This window comes from Lycorma delicatula, chromosome 1 (genome assembly GCF_047948215.1).
Source record: "Lycorma delicatula isolate Av1 chromosome 1, ASM4794821v1, whole genome shotgun sequence".
In the NCBI taxonomy this organism is placed as follows: Eukaryota; Metazoa; Arthropoda; class Insecta; order Hemiptera; family Fulgoridae; genus Lycorma; species Lycorma delicatula.
Window position 1 is genome coordinate 193,741,565 of NC_134455.1, and position 16,483 is coordinate 193,758,047.

The following is a 16,483-nucleotide window of genomic DNA, read 5'->3' on the forward strand; positions in this document are numbered from 1 at the left end:
TTTTTTACCGCATTAGCAGTGTACTGATTTTCCCACTCCTGAATATTGACGTAAAATTACTGTATCGAATGGAAAAAGGTTAGGTTCCCTTGGGTATTGCAATCGCTGCACGGCAATTTTTTTTGCCGCATCACCATTTATCATGTTTATCCGACAAGTAATATCATAACATGACAACTTCCTCATTCCCGATCTATATGTAAAATACTTTTTTCTTCAACTATCGGACAGTAGAAGATTTCATTAAAACCTCGTATCTACGTAACGATATGGTAAATTTGAAAATTAAGTTTTAAAATCACAATCAGTTGAATTAGATGACTGATTTTTGTAATTTTCAATTACCGTCGCTTCTTTTCGTGTTCAAGCAGATTCCGATTTTAAGTTATTGTTTATCCCTTCTTCAATTCATATTTATTTTCAATCGACTTCTACTGCGATGTTTTTACACTTATCGACCGCTGCTATTGTCCAATCAATGATTTTAGCAACGGTCATAATAGGACCCTCATTATCTTTCTTTTTTTTAAAAATACCAAGGAATCAAATTCTCCAACCTTGTTTGGATCTGAATGGAAACCATAGATCTGATGACTGGAGTGACGTAACTTCAGAATCTTGACTCAATGTTACTACTAATCGCTGGACTGAACATAGGCCCATCTGCAATGGTTGATAATTTTTTGGTAGTCCTTAATAAAGGGACGTTCCAAAAGATGTACGCTACTTCAGAAAAATTAAATTTTAATAAGATGCACAATTATTTAAATTCTACTTCTTATTTCTTATCAGGCACAAGAATTGTGTCTAATACTTAAAGCTACTTTAAGCTAATACTTAAAGCCATATTTCTGTAGTTTTCTTTATTTTTCAAAGTAAACTTTAGGGAATATTTCTTTAGTTTTAAAAGATAAGCGCTGTATAATACATATTATAATCCCAATTAATGATAGTGACAGGTATTTCCGAATGCATTACCTGTATCTATGAAATAATTTAATTTTTAAAAGATCAATAAAACTTAATTAAATATAATTTTTAAAAGATTTTAAATTTTTTTTAAAAGATCTTAAATGAAAACTCTGAAATTAGTAGAAGTGATTGGGAGATAGAACTCCTCAATTTTTTTACCATTACTTTTAAATCAATTACTACAGTGGTTCCCAAACCTTTTTCGATTAAATTTTTTCTATGGCGTCCTATCCTAAGTAAAAGTATGACTACTCGTAAGCAAGAGATAAAAACAAATAAACTGCGCTTATCTTCATTTTTTTTTTACTTTATTAACATTAAATTAATAATTATAAACGTTTTGGTTAAATTAATTACGAAACGTTTACAACATTTCGCGGCGCCCCTGTGAAGAGGCCGCGGCCCACAGTTTGGGAATCACTATACTAAGCCATAAAAATAACCTGCAGAAATGATTTTGTAAAATTTAAATACATGTAAGACCAATGAAAAAATAATTATTATGACCCATGTCTTGCTATTTCAGCGAGTCCTACTTTTACAGTAACATATAAAGAAATATATATAATAACATATATAGGTTATTAAGAAATACACGCGATTCTAATTAAAGAGAAGATAAACGGATGAATATTCATAATTGAAACAAAATTCCAATCTTTACGTAAATTATACAACATGGCAATTCAGATTCACTCGCATGGTAAAGCTTATTTTAAATTTATTTCTACATAAAACCTTTTTGCTTTCTATAAAAATGTTTACATATATTGTTCCAAAATAAGTAGTGCATATTATTGGAAAATGATTAAAGGTTTTTGGAATGCAGACGCACGAACAGAAAGCTTATAAAAAGAGCATGGAAACGACCAACAAAACAATAAAAATATATAGATATGTATCCCCCACTGTAGAAACGAGGTGTCACGTTTTTTTCATATTTCAAGCATCTAAATAATCTCTGAAGGAAATATCAGTTTAACGACCCCTAATAATAGGAATCTTTTATTTGCTGTTCGTCTGTAACTATTTGTTTGTACAGCTAAATTATTTCCTACATCTTAAGCAAGTATAAAAAAAATAATAATAAACGCTACAAGGATTAATTTAATTAGTAGTGGTTTAGTTATTACGTTCATGCAGACTACTTTACTATAAATTTTTACTTACCTGAGCCCATAGATTTAGTTTTAGTGAACTATTTTAATAATTTTAATGCTAAGAGTGTGTTTATTGACTAACACATTTTCACAGTGCTTGACAAACAAAAAGTCTGAAATATTGTTTCCTTTTTTAACTCAGAAACAAGATTAACTCAAATCTCAACTATAAAACAACCGGCAGAAATTGACGATGTTGAATGTTACAGTTAAAACAAAAATCAAAAGTATCGCTTAATAAAATATTTCAAATCTTCAATTAATTCTTCTTAAAACACACAACGCTTTAAAATTCATTTTTAATTAAATATTAGCGTGTAGAATAACAAAATAATCTGTTTTTGACTTCACTTCATTCAAGTGAATGTAATGTAACTTTTAAACTCAGAATTAAAACAAAGAGAGTCAGAATTTTTATCATTCAGGACGAATAAAAATTTTCAGCAATTTCATTAAATTTTAATCTAAATATTACGATTGTTTAAACATATTCTGTGTATTACAGTAAATTACTGAATTTCGTTTCCAGTCAATTTAGAACTTTTTCGTGCTAATATCATCGGTAATTATTTCAAAAGTACATAAATTTTCATTGTAAAATGTCTATCCTATAAGTTTATGAATCATTACTATTCAACGGCTGAAAATGTTATGTACGAGTTATATATGATCTGATCACCTGCCTCGGCATCTCATTTTATGGGATATATCTTAGAGAGAAAATGAATTGGCGAATCAATGTAGGGTATCACGCTCATAAATAATACCAACCTATTGATTTGACCTCGTCGTTGCTCGGTGCTGTCACAATGATCGTGATCTACGTGATTTCGTCCCAAATTTAGTGCCAACATCTAAGTTGATGACACAGGTCACGTTAAGAAAGGAGGAAAACATATCTCTTTTTGATCTTTTCGTTGAAATTGTTGTTCATAGAAATATTCCTGAAATATCTTCTTCTAAAATTTACTTGAAAACAATCTTTTTGACAAAGCACTTACAAATGTGACGAATAAATTAAAAAAAAAATAGAACATTGCAGTTTTACTTTTCGGCTGCGATTAATTAGGCATATATTCTTCAACTACAATAAAATTTCATTAAGAGATTTGCGCTTACACTCCTGAGACTTACTCTAGATTCAAATTCTTACCAGAAAGAAGCTATAAATAATCAAGTCACTAGTTTTTAACGACAAATTGTACTAACATAGCGGGTACAAATAAAATTATATTTTGGATAAATAATTACGGTCTCCGTAAATCAGCTTCGTAGTAAAAATTAAAACATATAACCTTCAAGAAAAATAGGCATTTAAATATTGTAAAGTACTTTTGCCAGAAAGAAAGAGAATTTAAAGAAGAGTAATTAGGCGAAGTAATTGTTGCACTTTACACGTAGAAGAGGCAGATGCACCGTGCGTCGGACGGATCGAAACAGATATATAATTGACAATTACAACCTTTACTTTTTTTCTATAAAAGTGATTGTAGTAGACGTATAATTTTTATTAATCCTTTTTTACAAAGTTTATATTAATAAATGTCTAAAATTAATTCCTTCAAAATGATTGAGATTGACATTAATATTTTTTTTTAGAATAAACATTCCGATATAATTTTTTTCATACGCAATTACGAATAGTTTCTAAACCGAATTGTAGTTTTTTTTCAAAATTTTGTACATAAATCCTTGACGAGAAATAAGCTTAATCATTTAGTGTCATTATGGAATTTTTTGCACAGCTTAAATCCACCTTAGGAGAGTTCATAGAGTCAATATGAAAGGTTTATATTTTAGATGAAACCAATTGTATGCACGGTAAATTTAGATATTATATCGCTCTCAAAAAACTGACGAAATAGCTATTTAAAACTATAGTTAAACCACTATATTAGTTCTGAACAAAATAAATTAATAGTTTTTCTTTTTTTATGTGGATCTCGGGAATATATATTAGTTTTTTTAGTTTAATGATAAAAAAAGAGAGAAGGTGGCATAATGGCAAATTATGCCATTATGAATTACATTTTTAAAGTCAATTTCGAATATTGGAAATAATTATATGATCAGCATAACAAATAGGTACTCACAAACAGGAAGTTTTACAAACAGTTCGGTTTCATCGTTTTTAAACAAAATGTCAAAAACGTTTCCAAATAGAAAAACAAAAAGTTTTATACCAGTAATTTTAAAATGTTTATTAATTTCTATTTTGCAGTTTCCACAGTAAAAAAGAACCGTATTAAATTATATTTTTTATTTATTTATTTTTTTTTTGGATGAAAAAAAAATATATATATAAAACCAACTAATTAAAATAAATGCATTATAACATATTAGCAGCAGTTGAAATCGATCACGAAATTCAATACGAAAATTATGAGAAACAAAATTAAAAGAGATTTTGTGTACAATAATTATTTCTAAATTAAATATAATTTTCTTAAATTTTAAAGATACAATAACAGAGCAGAAAAAATAGGTTAAATATATCAAAAACATATAAAAAATTAAAACATACACCAAAAAATTAATTTGCTGCTTTTTGCTAGTCAGATTCGACATCACCTTTACTCATATAGCAGTACAATTTTGGTTGTAATCAACAAATAAAAATCACCAACAAATCATATGTTTGCGTTTTTCAACCGATTAGTTTTGATCTGCGGTAATAAATTGCAAATTAGTTTCATCAAAAGTTATGAGTATTATTTTTTTTTTTTTTTTTACTTTTAAGGCCGCAACGGACCACTTTAGTCAGAATAAGTCAAGTCTTTTTTGCCGATCTTTTGGCCTTTAAGTTCTTAGCTTTTACTTTCTTCCAATATTTAGTCATTCTTAATGATCTTGCTTTACGATCCTCTTCTGAATAAACCTTTTTTGTATAACTAAAACTTATTACTTTAAAGTTGGTATTCGGATCTTTAATAACAAATTTTAATTTTTCGGATTTATAAAGTAAATCTTCGTAAGTCAAATTTAATTCTTGCATGTCTTCTTTAATCCATAATAGCGGATTTTTTAAAGACCAAAATTGATCGATAATTCTCTTAGTAATCCTATCCTGCGGTAATCTTAACAAGTGTGCACAGAAATAAATTCGCTTCTTTTTCATAGTATCAGTTAAGGATTCCAAGTTTTCGTACAGAAATTGATTAGGCTATTGCCTAATAAATCTGTACTGATTTTCGTGTTTATATTTTTTGTTTATGCAGGTTCTAAGAATCCTGCATTCAGCTTTAAGCAAAGGTTCAGTCCTATTTTTCTGATTTAATCTAAATAAGTCTCCCTCGCGTAAGTAATTACTGGTTTAACCACAGTTTTGTAATGTCTAATTTTAGTGTTAATCGAGAGCGATTTTTTGTTGTAAGTATTTTTGGTTACTTGTAGCACTTTGAATAATTTATTAAGTCTTTCGGTCCAATTTTGTTTTTCGTTACAATTACAAGTAATGATCTCTCCAAGATATTTAAATTTTTCTACAAGTTCTACTTTGTTTCCATTAATATTCACAGAATTAATAACTAAAGGATCTGTAGCCATCATTTTAGTCTTTTCGTAAGAAATTTTAAGTCCAATTTTATTCGCAAGTTCTTCTATACTTGTTATTTGTATTCTGGCTTCTGCGATACTATTAGCTAATAAAGCTAAGTCGTCGGCAAATCCTAGGCAATTTAAATTTAAGTTATCTCTTTTGTATACTCTATGAATATTTTTTGGATTAATTTTAATCCATTTGCGCATCAGAAATTCTAGTGCACAATTAAATAATACAATTTTTAAATAATTAAATGTTAAATAATACAATGTATTATTTAATTGTAAAACACAATTAAATAATTTTAAATTTCAATTGTGTTTTACAATTAAATAATAGTGTATTATTTTATATTAAGATTTCTTTTTGGTTATAATCCTGCAAAGAGTTAAACGCAACGATAAATCAAGTGTTATAATTTTCAACGCATAATTTAACAATCAATGCGACGTTTGCAACTATACAATACGGCAATTAATTGCTAGTTTTATTCTAAATCCTTCAGAGCGTCAGATACTATAAATTGGAATACTTAATACCTTACGTATTACTTTACTGCTGAAACTATACCGACTCGTTCGAGGCGTCAGATGCTAGCCACATTACATAAGTTAATTGCTGGTTATATACATACGCCTTCAAGGAATTAAATTCAACTGATAATGACTATAATATTTGAATTTTTTAGTTGCCGTTTAATCATAAAAATTTTAGACGACCTAAAAGGAGACACCCATGCATTCCTGATGATTGTACAACTAAACTCAAAAAAAAAAATTATACACCAATATACTACAAATATGAGGAGAGAAGCAGTTTTTCGTTAGGTTTATACAGAGAAAAAAAATCATCCCTACATTGATACCTTAACTTTTTTCCATAGGGTTAACAATGTTATGAATGACTTTTCTAAAATAACTCATTGGATCATGGAATCCGATGTAATATTTTAAGGGATGGAGACTAATCTCTTGAGACAATCGTCGTGCTGGGTGGTTTTATTACCGAAATCGTTGAGACATAATGTTTCGTTTGAAAGTATAAAATTAGGAAATGCTACTCCTGAAAGTCTATTCTCTAACTTTAAAATCTTTAAATGTGTTAAATATTCTATTATTACGATCATTATATATTTTATGTTATATAAAAATATATGTAATAATGTATAATCAAGTGCTGAAAACTAATAAATTTAGTAATCCTAATAAATAATAATTTCCTAATACAGTAACAACCAACAGTAATACTGTAACCCCCCCCCCCCAAAATAGGAAAGTTAATTACTATAGCCAAATTGATTAGCATAATATACTCGTGTTTCATAACTATTTAGCTTAAGCATGACTAAAGAGTAGATTATGTTGTAACTTACGAAATATTGAATTATAAAAGTGTAATATCAGAAGTCTTCAACTGATGTAGAATTATCCTCTCTATAAAGTCTGCTTCATCCCCACTTGCTTCAGGTCAGTCACGTATGCCTCTGATGAAATTTCAGTTCCATTACTAGTATGAACTACAAATGAATCTATTGTTTCGTCTATTGTCCCTTCTACGTCTCTGTATCGATCCCCGATCAATTTAATGAAAACAGATATTTTCTACCACTCGGTTCCTGTTACCGAAGAAAACCTTTTGAATCGTTAGAAAGGTATTTTTACAATTTTTCACACTGGCCTTATTAATGAATTAGATTTAGGTGGCTGAGTTAGGAAGGAGAGCGTAAATTCGTACGTACGGGTTAAGACATTATTACGTCTATTTTGTACTTGTAGGTGTTTTCTGAACCTGCGTTGCGGTAGAGTGCATTATCTATAAATTAAGCAAATCTTGTTTGGAGGATCGGTAACATCTTTTCTTTTGTCCATTTCCAAAAGTATGAACATGTTCATACTGTTAAGCCATTTTCAATGAACACTATACTCATTGGGTGTGAAAATTCTAAAATTCGATTTTTGCTAACGTAAGGCCACGTTGTAATGTAGTATTATCCATATACACTATTCTTCCTCTTTAATTTCTTTTACGTTCATGTGAAAAAGAATATTTCTAATATACAATTTTCAGTCTTTTAGTTAGTTCAAATCTTTTCCTTTTCGCTTTATACCACTTAAAACCTAATTCATCAACGATTTTTATTAGACTTGATTTACTCTTCTGAACAAAAAATATCTTAGGAAAATTAAAAACATCAGTACATTTCGTATAGGCGAATTTCGCTTCGATCGGAAAATTTTACCATCTGTTGTTTTTAATGCATCTAGTATTTATTTTTATAAAATAAAGTAAATTCGGTAATAATTAGGAATATTCATGAAAATTCTTTAGCCAAAACATAACTCCATCTCCCTTCCTCCACGGCAGTCTGTTTTGCTTAAATTTTAATCTTCTAGCTTCGAATCCTAGCCAGCCTTAAAAAATAACACTTGCTATGAAATTAATATCATCCAAAGAAGAAATAATTATAATAAATATGTATACACGCTAATATATACGTATAAATATAGTATATAATTTCTTTATAGAGTAAGCGCATCAGGAGGCGTACCAGGAGGATGTCGTTGGTTAGAACCAGTGAAGAGAAAGGGATATACTAGAAACTACTCCACGTGTGTACCAGATCCGGAAACCTGTCCTGACGGTCGGTGTGATCCATTAGAAGAATTACATGAGCGCCTTTGTCCTCAAGATTGTTCCAGTAAGTAAAATCATCTGTCTGTTTTTTTTTCGATTTGTAAACCAACGTTACAAAAAAATAAACTATAATTTTATGTAGTTCTCGTTACTACTCTTTGTTCAGCTATCTTTAAAAGAAACGATAGTTTTTCAATTTTTAAAGGTTAAGTTAAAGTGAAATTACTTTATACGTAAAATTTTCTTCCTGCCATGCAATGCGATTACTGAACTGCATTAATTAAAACATACCGATTCAGTTATTTGAATTAAAGGTTGTCTTCCTATAAATAGAGATCATTTATTTAACTTCCGGTTAAATTTTATTCAACGATTTTGTTCCGCTTTTCCCGAGATCAGATCATATTTACGCTGTAATTTCGTGATATACCTTAATAGTGAAAAACTATCATTTAGGGATTGAATTGAGGTAGGTATTAACTTCGTTGTCGTGTCACTTTCTCTCCAATTTTTTCGAGTACAATTGTAAAAACAATCAAACAATCAGAATTACGTAAATTTTCTAAAACTCTTAACAGAATCTTGGAAGTAAGTATGTTGTGTAGGATAAAAAATCTGGTCAGAGGTTGGCCGAATTTTCCAAGAATTAAAAAAGCGGTGGCCATTTCTATTTTCTGGTCAGTATTTCTTCACCGATATATATGCTCGGTTAAAATTATTTAACTAAATAATAAACTTATTCTAAGGATAATATAATAGTCTTAAAAGAGATGGTGCTAAGTATTTTTCTTGTAGAAGGGATTAGTGAATTACAGAGGAATATTTTTTTAAAAGCAAGATCACATGAGATATTCTTTCAGGCAAGGCTTAGTTTTCATAATTTGTTTGGTTATTGAATTATGATTCCTTCCTTCCGTCCTACTTTCTGAACTCCAGGTATATTATTCGGAAAAATATTTTTTTTCCAAAAAATTTCTTAGTTTTTGTATTAAAAAGGAATTTCAGAAACTCGATAATTAAACACGTAATTTGACAAAAATTTATTTCACTTTTTCAACAGTATTAAGTTGAAAACATTATTTATTAGTTTTTCAACATTAACTTAAAAAATGTTATTAAATTATGAGAGTAATGAGGGAAAGTATGAACAATATAACTCTTGTATATATAGGCGGTTTTTTTTTATGATAATTATATTTTACAAAAGATACACCTTAATTTTGTTCACGAACAATCAAACAAAAAACTATTATTTCATTGAGAACCGAAATTTTTTAACATTCTCACCATCTCCCGCTCATTTGTTACCGACAGGTAACAGTTTCACCCAAAACACCAAAAATGAACATGATTTCCTACACTTATTCTTGTCTTCTGACAATTCGCCAAACACTCTTTTGTCCCAGGATTTTTAAGCTTCGTGATCGGCACTGAATACATATTAATTAATTTTTACCTGTATAATTTAATCAAACAACAACAAAATCTGTTCAATAAAATCATTTTTCCTTTTTTTTAAGCAATCATAATTTTTTTTTTAAGTCAATCAGTTCGTTGTATCTTTTATCAACTTCTACAATTATTGAATACTTAAGTTTACCTAGTTTATTAAACACAGTGTATTTATTTTAAATAAATAATATCCTACTAATTTTAAATATCACAATTTATATATTTTAAATGGATTAATTTAATAGTACCGAATTTTAATTTTAGTTTCATAATTGAAATGATGTGAATAACGTTTGGAATTTCTTGTAGCCAGTGATATCACTTAGAAGTGGGATTACGATAGCGAAGGCAGTGACAACTTATAATAATAATAAGGTCAATAATATCTATATCTAGAGTGTTTTTTTGCCTTTCGAACTTTTCTGAAGTGTAAGAACTTATTTTTACTAATATTTTCTTTTATATTTTGGCACATACATGTACTCTTGTAAAATAATTATAATCAATATCCTTTAAGGACCAGTTATTGAAAATTTCCATTCTTTCTGATCATAACAATACTGTGAGTACTGCCTTTGACTGCCTCGCTCATAAAATTTGGACACAAATACCTGATTTTTTTTTTGTCGAACGTTTTATTATGATGATCAGAAGCATACACCGGAGACACCGATCTTCGGTGTATCTTAGAACTATTAATCCTGTAAGTATTAAATATTTTAACCTTACAAGTATCAAGAGGATATTTAGATTATATGGAAATTTCTTTAATTTCGTACGTAATCTTTGTGATTAAAAATAATGATGCATTACATGTTAAGATAAAATCTTTCTCTTATTTTATTCTTAATTTGTGAAGTTGCTTTCTATTCGAAAAGGAATTATGCCTATTTTGCCCATAAATAGATTATGACCGAATTCAGAGAAGCTGCAAAGTAAATGATAATTTCTTTTAAATATTGATATCTTATTAATGTCACGGATCTAAAAGTAAAATGTGAACTAAATCCACATTAAATGTGGATATATAAATAAATGTTAAATATCAATCCCACATTTGCATAAAATATTTTTTTGGAAATACGGAATATGGTAATTTAATACACATAAAATATTAATTTACGTACAGTAATATCAGATAATATTTTACTAGATAAATCAGAAAACTGCAGAAAAATGCATTCGACTTAACTTTTGCTTATTCGTAGACCTACAAACAAGAGTCAAATAAAAAATGTATTTAAAGAAACATAAAGAATTTAAAATTAAGTTTAAACAAAAAAGCTTAAAACAATGATGGTAGATAACAGGAGCAGACTTGTAAAAACCAAAATAGATATTATATTATAAGAGAACCAAAATTTCGCTACCTGGAAAATATAATATAAAAGCATAATTAATTCTTCAAGATGTTAGAAAAAGAATTCTTTCATCTAAACAAGCATTTCAAACGAAAAAATTTACTTGCTCGTACTAATCGACACTTGAATATTGCAACAAAGAAAATTTTGCCATCGCATTAGTGTATGATATGTTGAGTTTTGCTAATGAGTAGTAGTTGACTTTTGGAGAAACAAAATGTGGCAAATTACAAATTTTAAAGGTTTGGATATTGTGAAGGATGACTACAACTAGCTGGATTTACAGAAAAAATAAGCAACAAGAAAATGTATTAATAAGAAATAAAAGAAAAAAATTATTATGGTAAGGAGGAAAGAAAATCTAACGTGATAGGATATGTAACATGATTTAACGATTTCATAAATAACATATTTAAAGTAAAAAGTTTAGGAAAGAGACTCGTAGAATTACCAAGAGCTTCCACCGGATGATAAGCAAAATGGCTCTATATCAATAGTATGAAGAAAATCGTGTTAAACAGACACATAGCTATGACAAGGCAATACTTTAAGAAAAAAGTATGTCTATTTGTATTTTCGTTACAAGTTTGGTCATAAATTACTAAATGAAAGTGCAGCGATTGAATCTAATGATACCTTCATATGAAATCCAATTCAGTGATATTTTCCATACAGTTATACAAAATATACTGTACCCAGTCATACTTCTATTCATCAACCAAAAATCCATGCACGAAATACACATTCGCAATAACGAAACAAAGTGGTATAGCGAAACAAATAATTTGTAGATAGTCATTATGCCTGAAAAGGAAGATATTTTCTAGTGAAAAATCTATTTTAAGTCTTGTAAATCATTTTGGAATCGACTTTTAGGTTATTCAACAAGGTAATTCAGTGCTAATATTTATAAACACTGTGAACTATATGTAATAATTATAAAACCAGGAATGGTTATTTCGACGTATGAGTTTTAATTACCTCTATAAAATAAGGGAAGAGGCACATAAACCGACTGAATGTGTCTTATTAGCACGGAAATAAATATTTTGTAAGTGTTAAAAGAATTCTCAAGGTAATTTTACTATATAATTAAATATTTACTATGTAAATATTTACTATGTAAATGCCAAACAAACGAACCAAAAATTTAAAGAAAGAATTATTAATAATAATAAAAATCATTATTAATATACGAGTATAACGATTCAAACATAGTAATTAATTAAAATTTCAATTTCGATCAGTTGATTGAATTAAATTATTGAGATTATAATACACCATAAATTTAATGTATTACGCGATTATCACACTCTTACAATCCAAATTATGAATGAGATTAAAATATAGAAGGCAGTTGAAATAAAACTTTGGTTTACAAAGTCAACTGAAATAATTTATCATAGTCAATTTTCCAAGTTTACAATCCTTTTCCCAGTAGTGTAGGATGCGTTGTCATCCAAAACCCGCAGGGAAAATAGTAAGAGATATTATATACCATACTTTTCCGCTATTCCATTACAGATTTCAGTTCAGGGAAAAGCAAGTACAAATGAATTAACTACAGTGTAATAAGGGACTAATTTGCATTTTAATGGTTTTGATTGATGATAAAATTGTTGCTATGTTTAACTGCACTGGCTGTATCAACTCCTTGAGAACAGTTCCAAACTGCTTTTTATATATTGATAACTGATGAAAGGTATCTTCAGTACAAAAAATAAAATCTCAAAATATAAAAAAACTTTTCAGTTTCAAAACTTTTGATTTAGTTTTTCTTCAAAATGTTGCTGCTCAAATGGTTTCTAGTTTCACATTGACAGAACTTCATGATATTTAAACCAAAAAATAATCGAGATAATTTTACAGCTGTTTAAATGTCTGTTTAAACTTACAGCTGTTTAACCTTACCAGCTAATTAGCAAATTATACCCGAAGAGCAACTTAAAACCGAACCGAGCCAGCACGAACTGGAGTTATATGAGTGCCACCATTAACGCTGCTATCGTTGCGGTAATTGTTTTCGTATATTACTCACTACCCTCGTCTATTGTTGTCATTTGTAAACTATTCATTCTTTGAAATTTTATTTTTCTAAAATTCCTTACTCAATCGATGAAAGGGTTGCTTTAACGGGAGTCGTCTTTCGCCATCTAGCTTTTTACATCTCATAGTAATAAGCCAGGCCTCGTTGAGATGCGACTAATGTGGCATCTCTTGGTAGGCATTTACATCAGTGATTTATAAACTCAGCTTCTGCCTTCGCTGCAGGCCTTATCCGGACATCTTGAATATCCTATATCGTTGCCCTCTGAACTAGCTAACCGAGTTCGCGGAAGCACGAAACCCGCGCCTAGTTCTACATTTTCTAGAGCCAATTCATGCTAATGTCTCATAAGTTCGAGGCAATTGAATATTAGCATGCCACAAAAATGTTGTTCGTAACAACGAAATTTATTCCTAGTTCCCTCAGTGAACTCATAGCCCTGACTTGGTTTCATTATGGACTCCGGTCTGGTCTACCAGGGAAAGACGGACAGGCCTCCTACTACCACTCAGCTCCATTGCAGAGTCCCGCGTGACATTTACTTTCATTTACTACTATCGTTGAGACGCCGCTACACCTTACGGCTGCATGGGAATCCATGCCCTCGGCAGTGCAGTAGCCATCCCGCTGACAATGACTTGCTCATTAAAAACTGCCCTCGTCAAAATGACGCTACACCTCTCGGCTGCGTGGTTACCCATACCCTCGGCAGTGTAGTCGTCCTCCGCCAACAGCTAACATTGCAACAATAATCACCATTAATTACTAACTAACCGTGGCTCGATGCCAACACGCATACCTCCGGCGAATCAACTGTCCTGGCAGTCCCTAGCCACACGGAGTGCTACTCTACTTATACCCGTTCAGTCATTTTTCTCAGGGCGAGGAAAAAAGGAAGCAAGCCACGATAGTCCATTCTCTGCGAGTCTTTCAATTGATCAAGAAAGGAATTAACTCTCTCGAGCACCCTAACAACTCTGATACGTTCAGCCTTATAGCGGGGACAAACATAAAGGACATGGTTCGCAGTGTCGTCGTCCCTAAAGTCCGGACACAAGCTCGAATCAGTTAAACCAAACATAGCCAAACTATTCCTAAAAGCACCATGTCCTGAAAGGAATTGAGTTGTGCACCGATTGAGAGAAACCCACCTAATAGCTCGCAGCTCCCTAACATTTGGAAATATACCATGCGTGTATCGACCAGTAGAAGAATCGTTCCACTTAACTGGTCAAGAGTCAAAATCTTGATCTTCAATTTCTCTCATACGTCCAGAAGTAAGAAGGCCTCCCTTCTTAGAAACATACCGCTGGCTACGTTCCGTAGGTAAGATGTCAGTGGGTTTTATGCCGGCGATCACAGAGACTGCCTCTCTCGAGACGGTTCTGTTGCCTTCGACAACAGCTAGCAATAGAAGACGCTCGACTCGCAACAAAGTTTCCATATAACATTGGAATTGTAAACGATGAACCTAGACGGACGCAGCGTACAATATCATGGCCTCGTAGACACCTTTGTAAAGAATACGTATGGTTCGGTAATTCAACCCCCAATCGGGATGGATTACTCTACGAACACCAAATTAGGAATTCCTAGCGACAAACTGAAGGTGCTCCCTGAATTGATGCCTCTCATCAAGGATGACCACGAGATATTTCTGAACGGTGACATACCTAATCGGAAGGTCGACCATCACGACTCGCGGGTGACTAGTCGTGGCTAGGCGACCTTTAAGAAACATCATAGTGGTTTTCTCCGTACTGAAAACCATCTTATGCTGAAGACTCCACAACCTTAGTAACTTGCATGCCTGTGTCTCTCTGACTTCTGTCCCAGCATGCGAGTTCCCTCGATCGGCAGCAACCCATCGTTGGCATAAGCCACGATGCGGCAGCCACTGAGTATCCGCAATCGCATTAGAGAGTCAAACTCAACGACCCAGACGAGTGGACCTAGAGCACTGTTCTGTGGACAACCTCTTGGCAGGGTCTTTCTTACTTCCAAGCCGCCATCACGAAGGTCGACGGTTCTGTCGCTGAAGTAGCTCAAGAGAGTATTAATCTAATTTTGCGTGCAGCCACGCTGCCGCAACTGAAAGAAGGCAGAAAGCCACCACAAGTTATTGAAGGCCCCGGGGATGTCCAAAAAGACGCCGAGTACATATTTGTACTCGCTAGTCGAAGCCAAATCCATTACTCTAAGAATAGCGTCATCTGTACCCTTGCCAGGGCGAAAACCATACTGGTCGTCCATCAGCATATGGTGAGAAGTCAACCTACTATTAATGCGGAGATATAAGACCTTTTCGAATACCTTACCTAGTACAGGCAAGATTGTTAGAGGCCAGTAAAGAGAACTTACAGTGGCGTCCTTGTCACTACCTTTGAAGAGCAGTTTCAACTCACCAGTTTCGAACACACTGGGAAATATCCAGCAAAAAGCATCATATTAAAAACCCTAGTCAGGAAACCAAGAATCACTGGCAACGTGCAAAGCAGGAGCTCCACTGTGATATAATCATATCCGCGGGCTTTATTAATAGCCAGGCTACAAATTACTTGGCGGACTTCTGCCTCAGTAATTTCAGAAAACAAATTATTCTTAAAGGGAAAACTTACAACTTCCTTTGAACACGTTGATTAGAGGTTTCACCAACCTCTGTATCACCTTGAAGCAGATCGTTCTTTAAAAGACAAAAGACACGCTCTTTGCCTATTACTACTCCATCCTGGGCCGAGAGAGCCGACAGAAAAATGTATTTTTTCTTCTTATGACCAATAACTCAATAAACAACACTCCATCGGTCCTTATGTCCCTGCTCTTGTACAAAAGAGCGCCAGGATTCACGCTTAGAAGACCTAACCTTGTGAAAATACTCGGTCCTTTTCCGAAGTTAGTCCGGAAACAGGGCTGCACGCCGATCAGAATCATCCTCACGCTGTGCGGCTCCCGAAGCCGGCGCACAAACCTCATTATCGCGGTCAAGTCCCGAGTCCACCAAGCTACTCTCTCTCGACCCGTACCTCTGGGAATCGACTGATCAACGGCTTCAACTACCGCAGAAAAAAAATCTCTGCCAGGCCATCTAACGGGAGATCGTCCACTCTTCGAGCAAAAACGCGAAGCCTGGCCACAAGGATATTAGAAAACTTAGACCAATCTGTTGCAGGGAAGCGCCCCTGCTGAACAGCAACATATCTCCTATAGACATCGCTCAGCTCGCCTACCAAATCAAAAACTATTAGTCGATGATCAGTTGCGCAATCATCGATTACAGACCAGTTCTGAATCCTAGCAGGGATATCCTTACAAACGG

The 16,483-nt window shown here is 32.2% G+C and overlaps 1 protein-coding gene across 1 annotated transcript in view; it reads left to right on the forward strand.

Moving 5' to 3' along the window:
- Ret (protein kinase receptor Ret oncogene) overlaps positions 1–16,483 on the forward strand; it is a 387,727-nt gene that overhangs the window by 296,627 nt on the left and 74,617 nt on the right. The window contains exon 10 of the mRNA XM_075354801.1: positions 8,199–8,371. Within this exon, the coding sequence (XP_075210916.1) occupies positions 8,199–8,371 (173 nt within the window). The remainder of the gene's footprint in view (positions 1–8,198; positions 8,372–16,483) is intronic.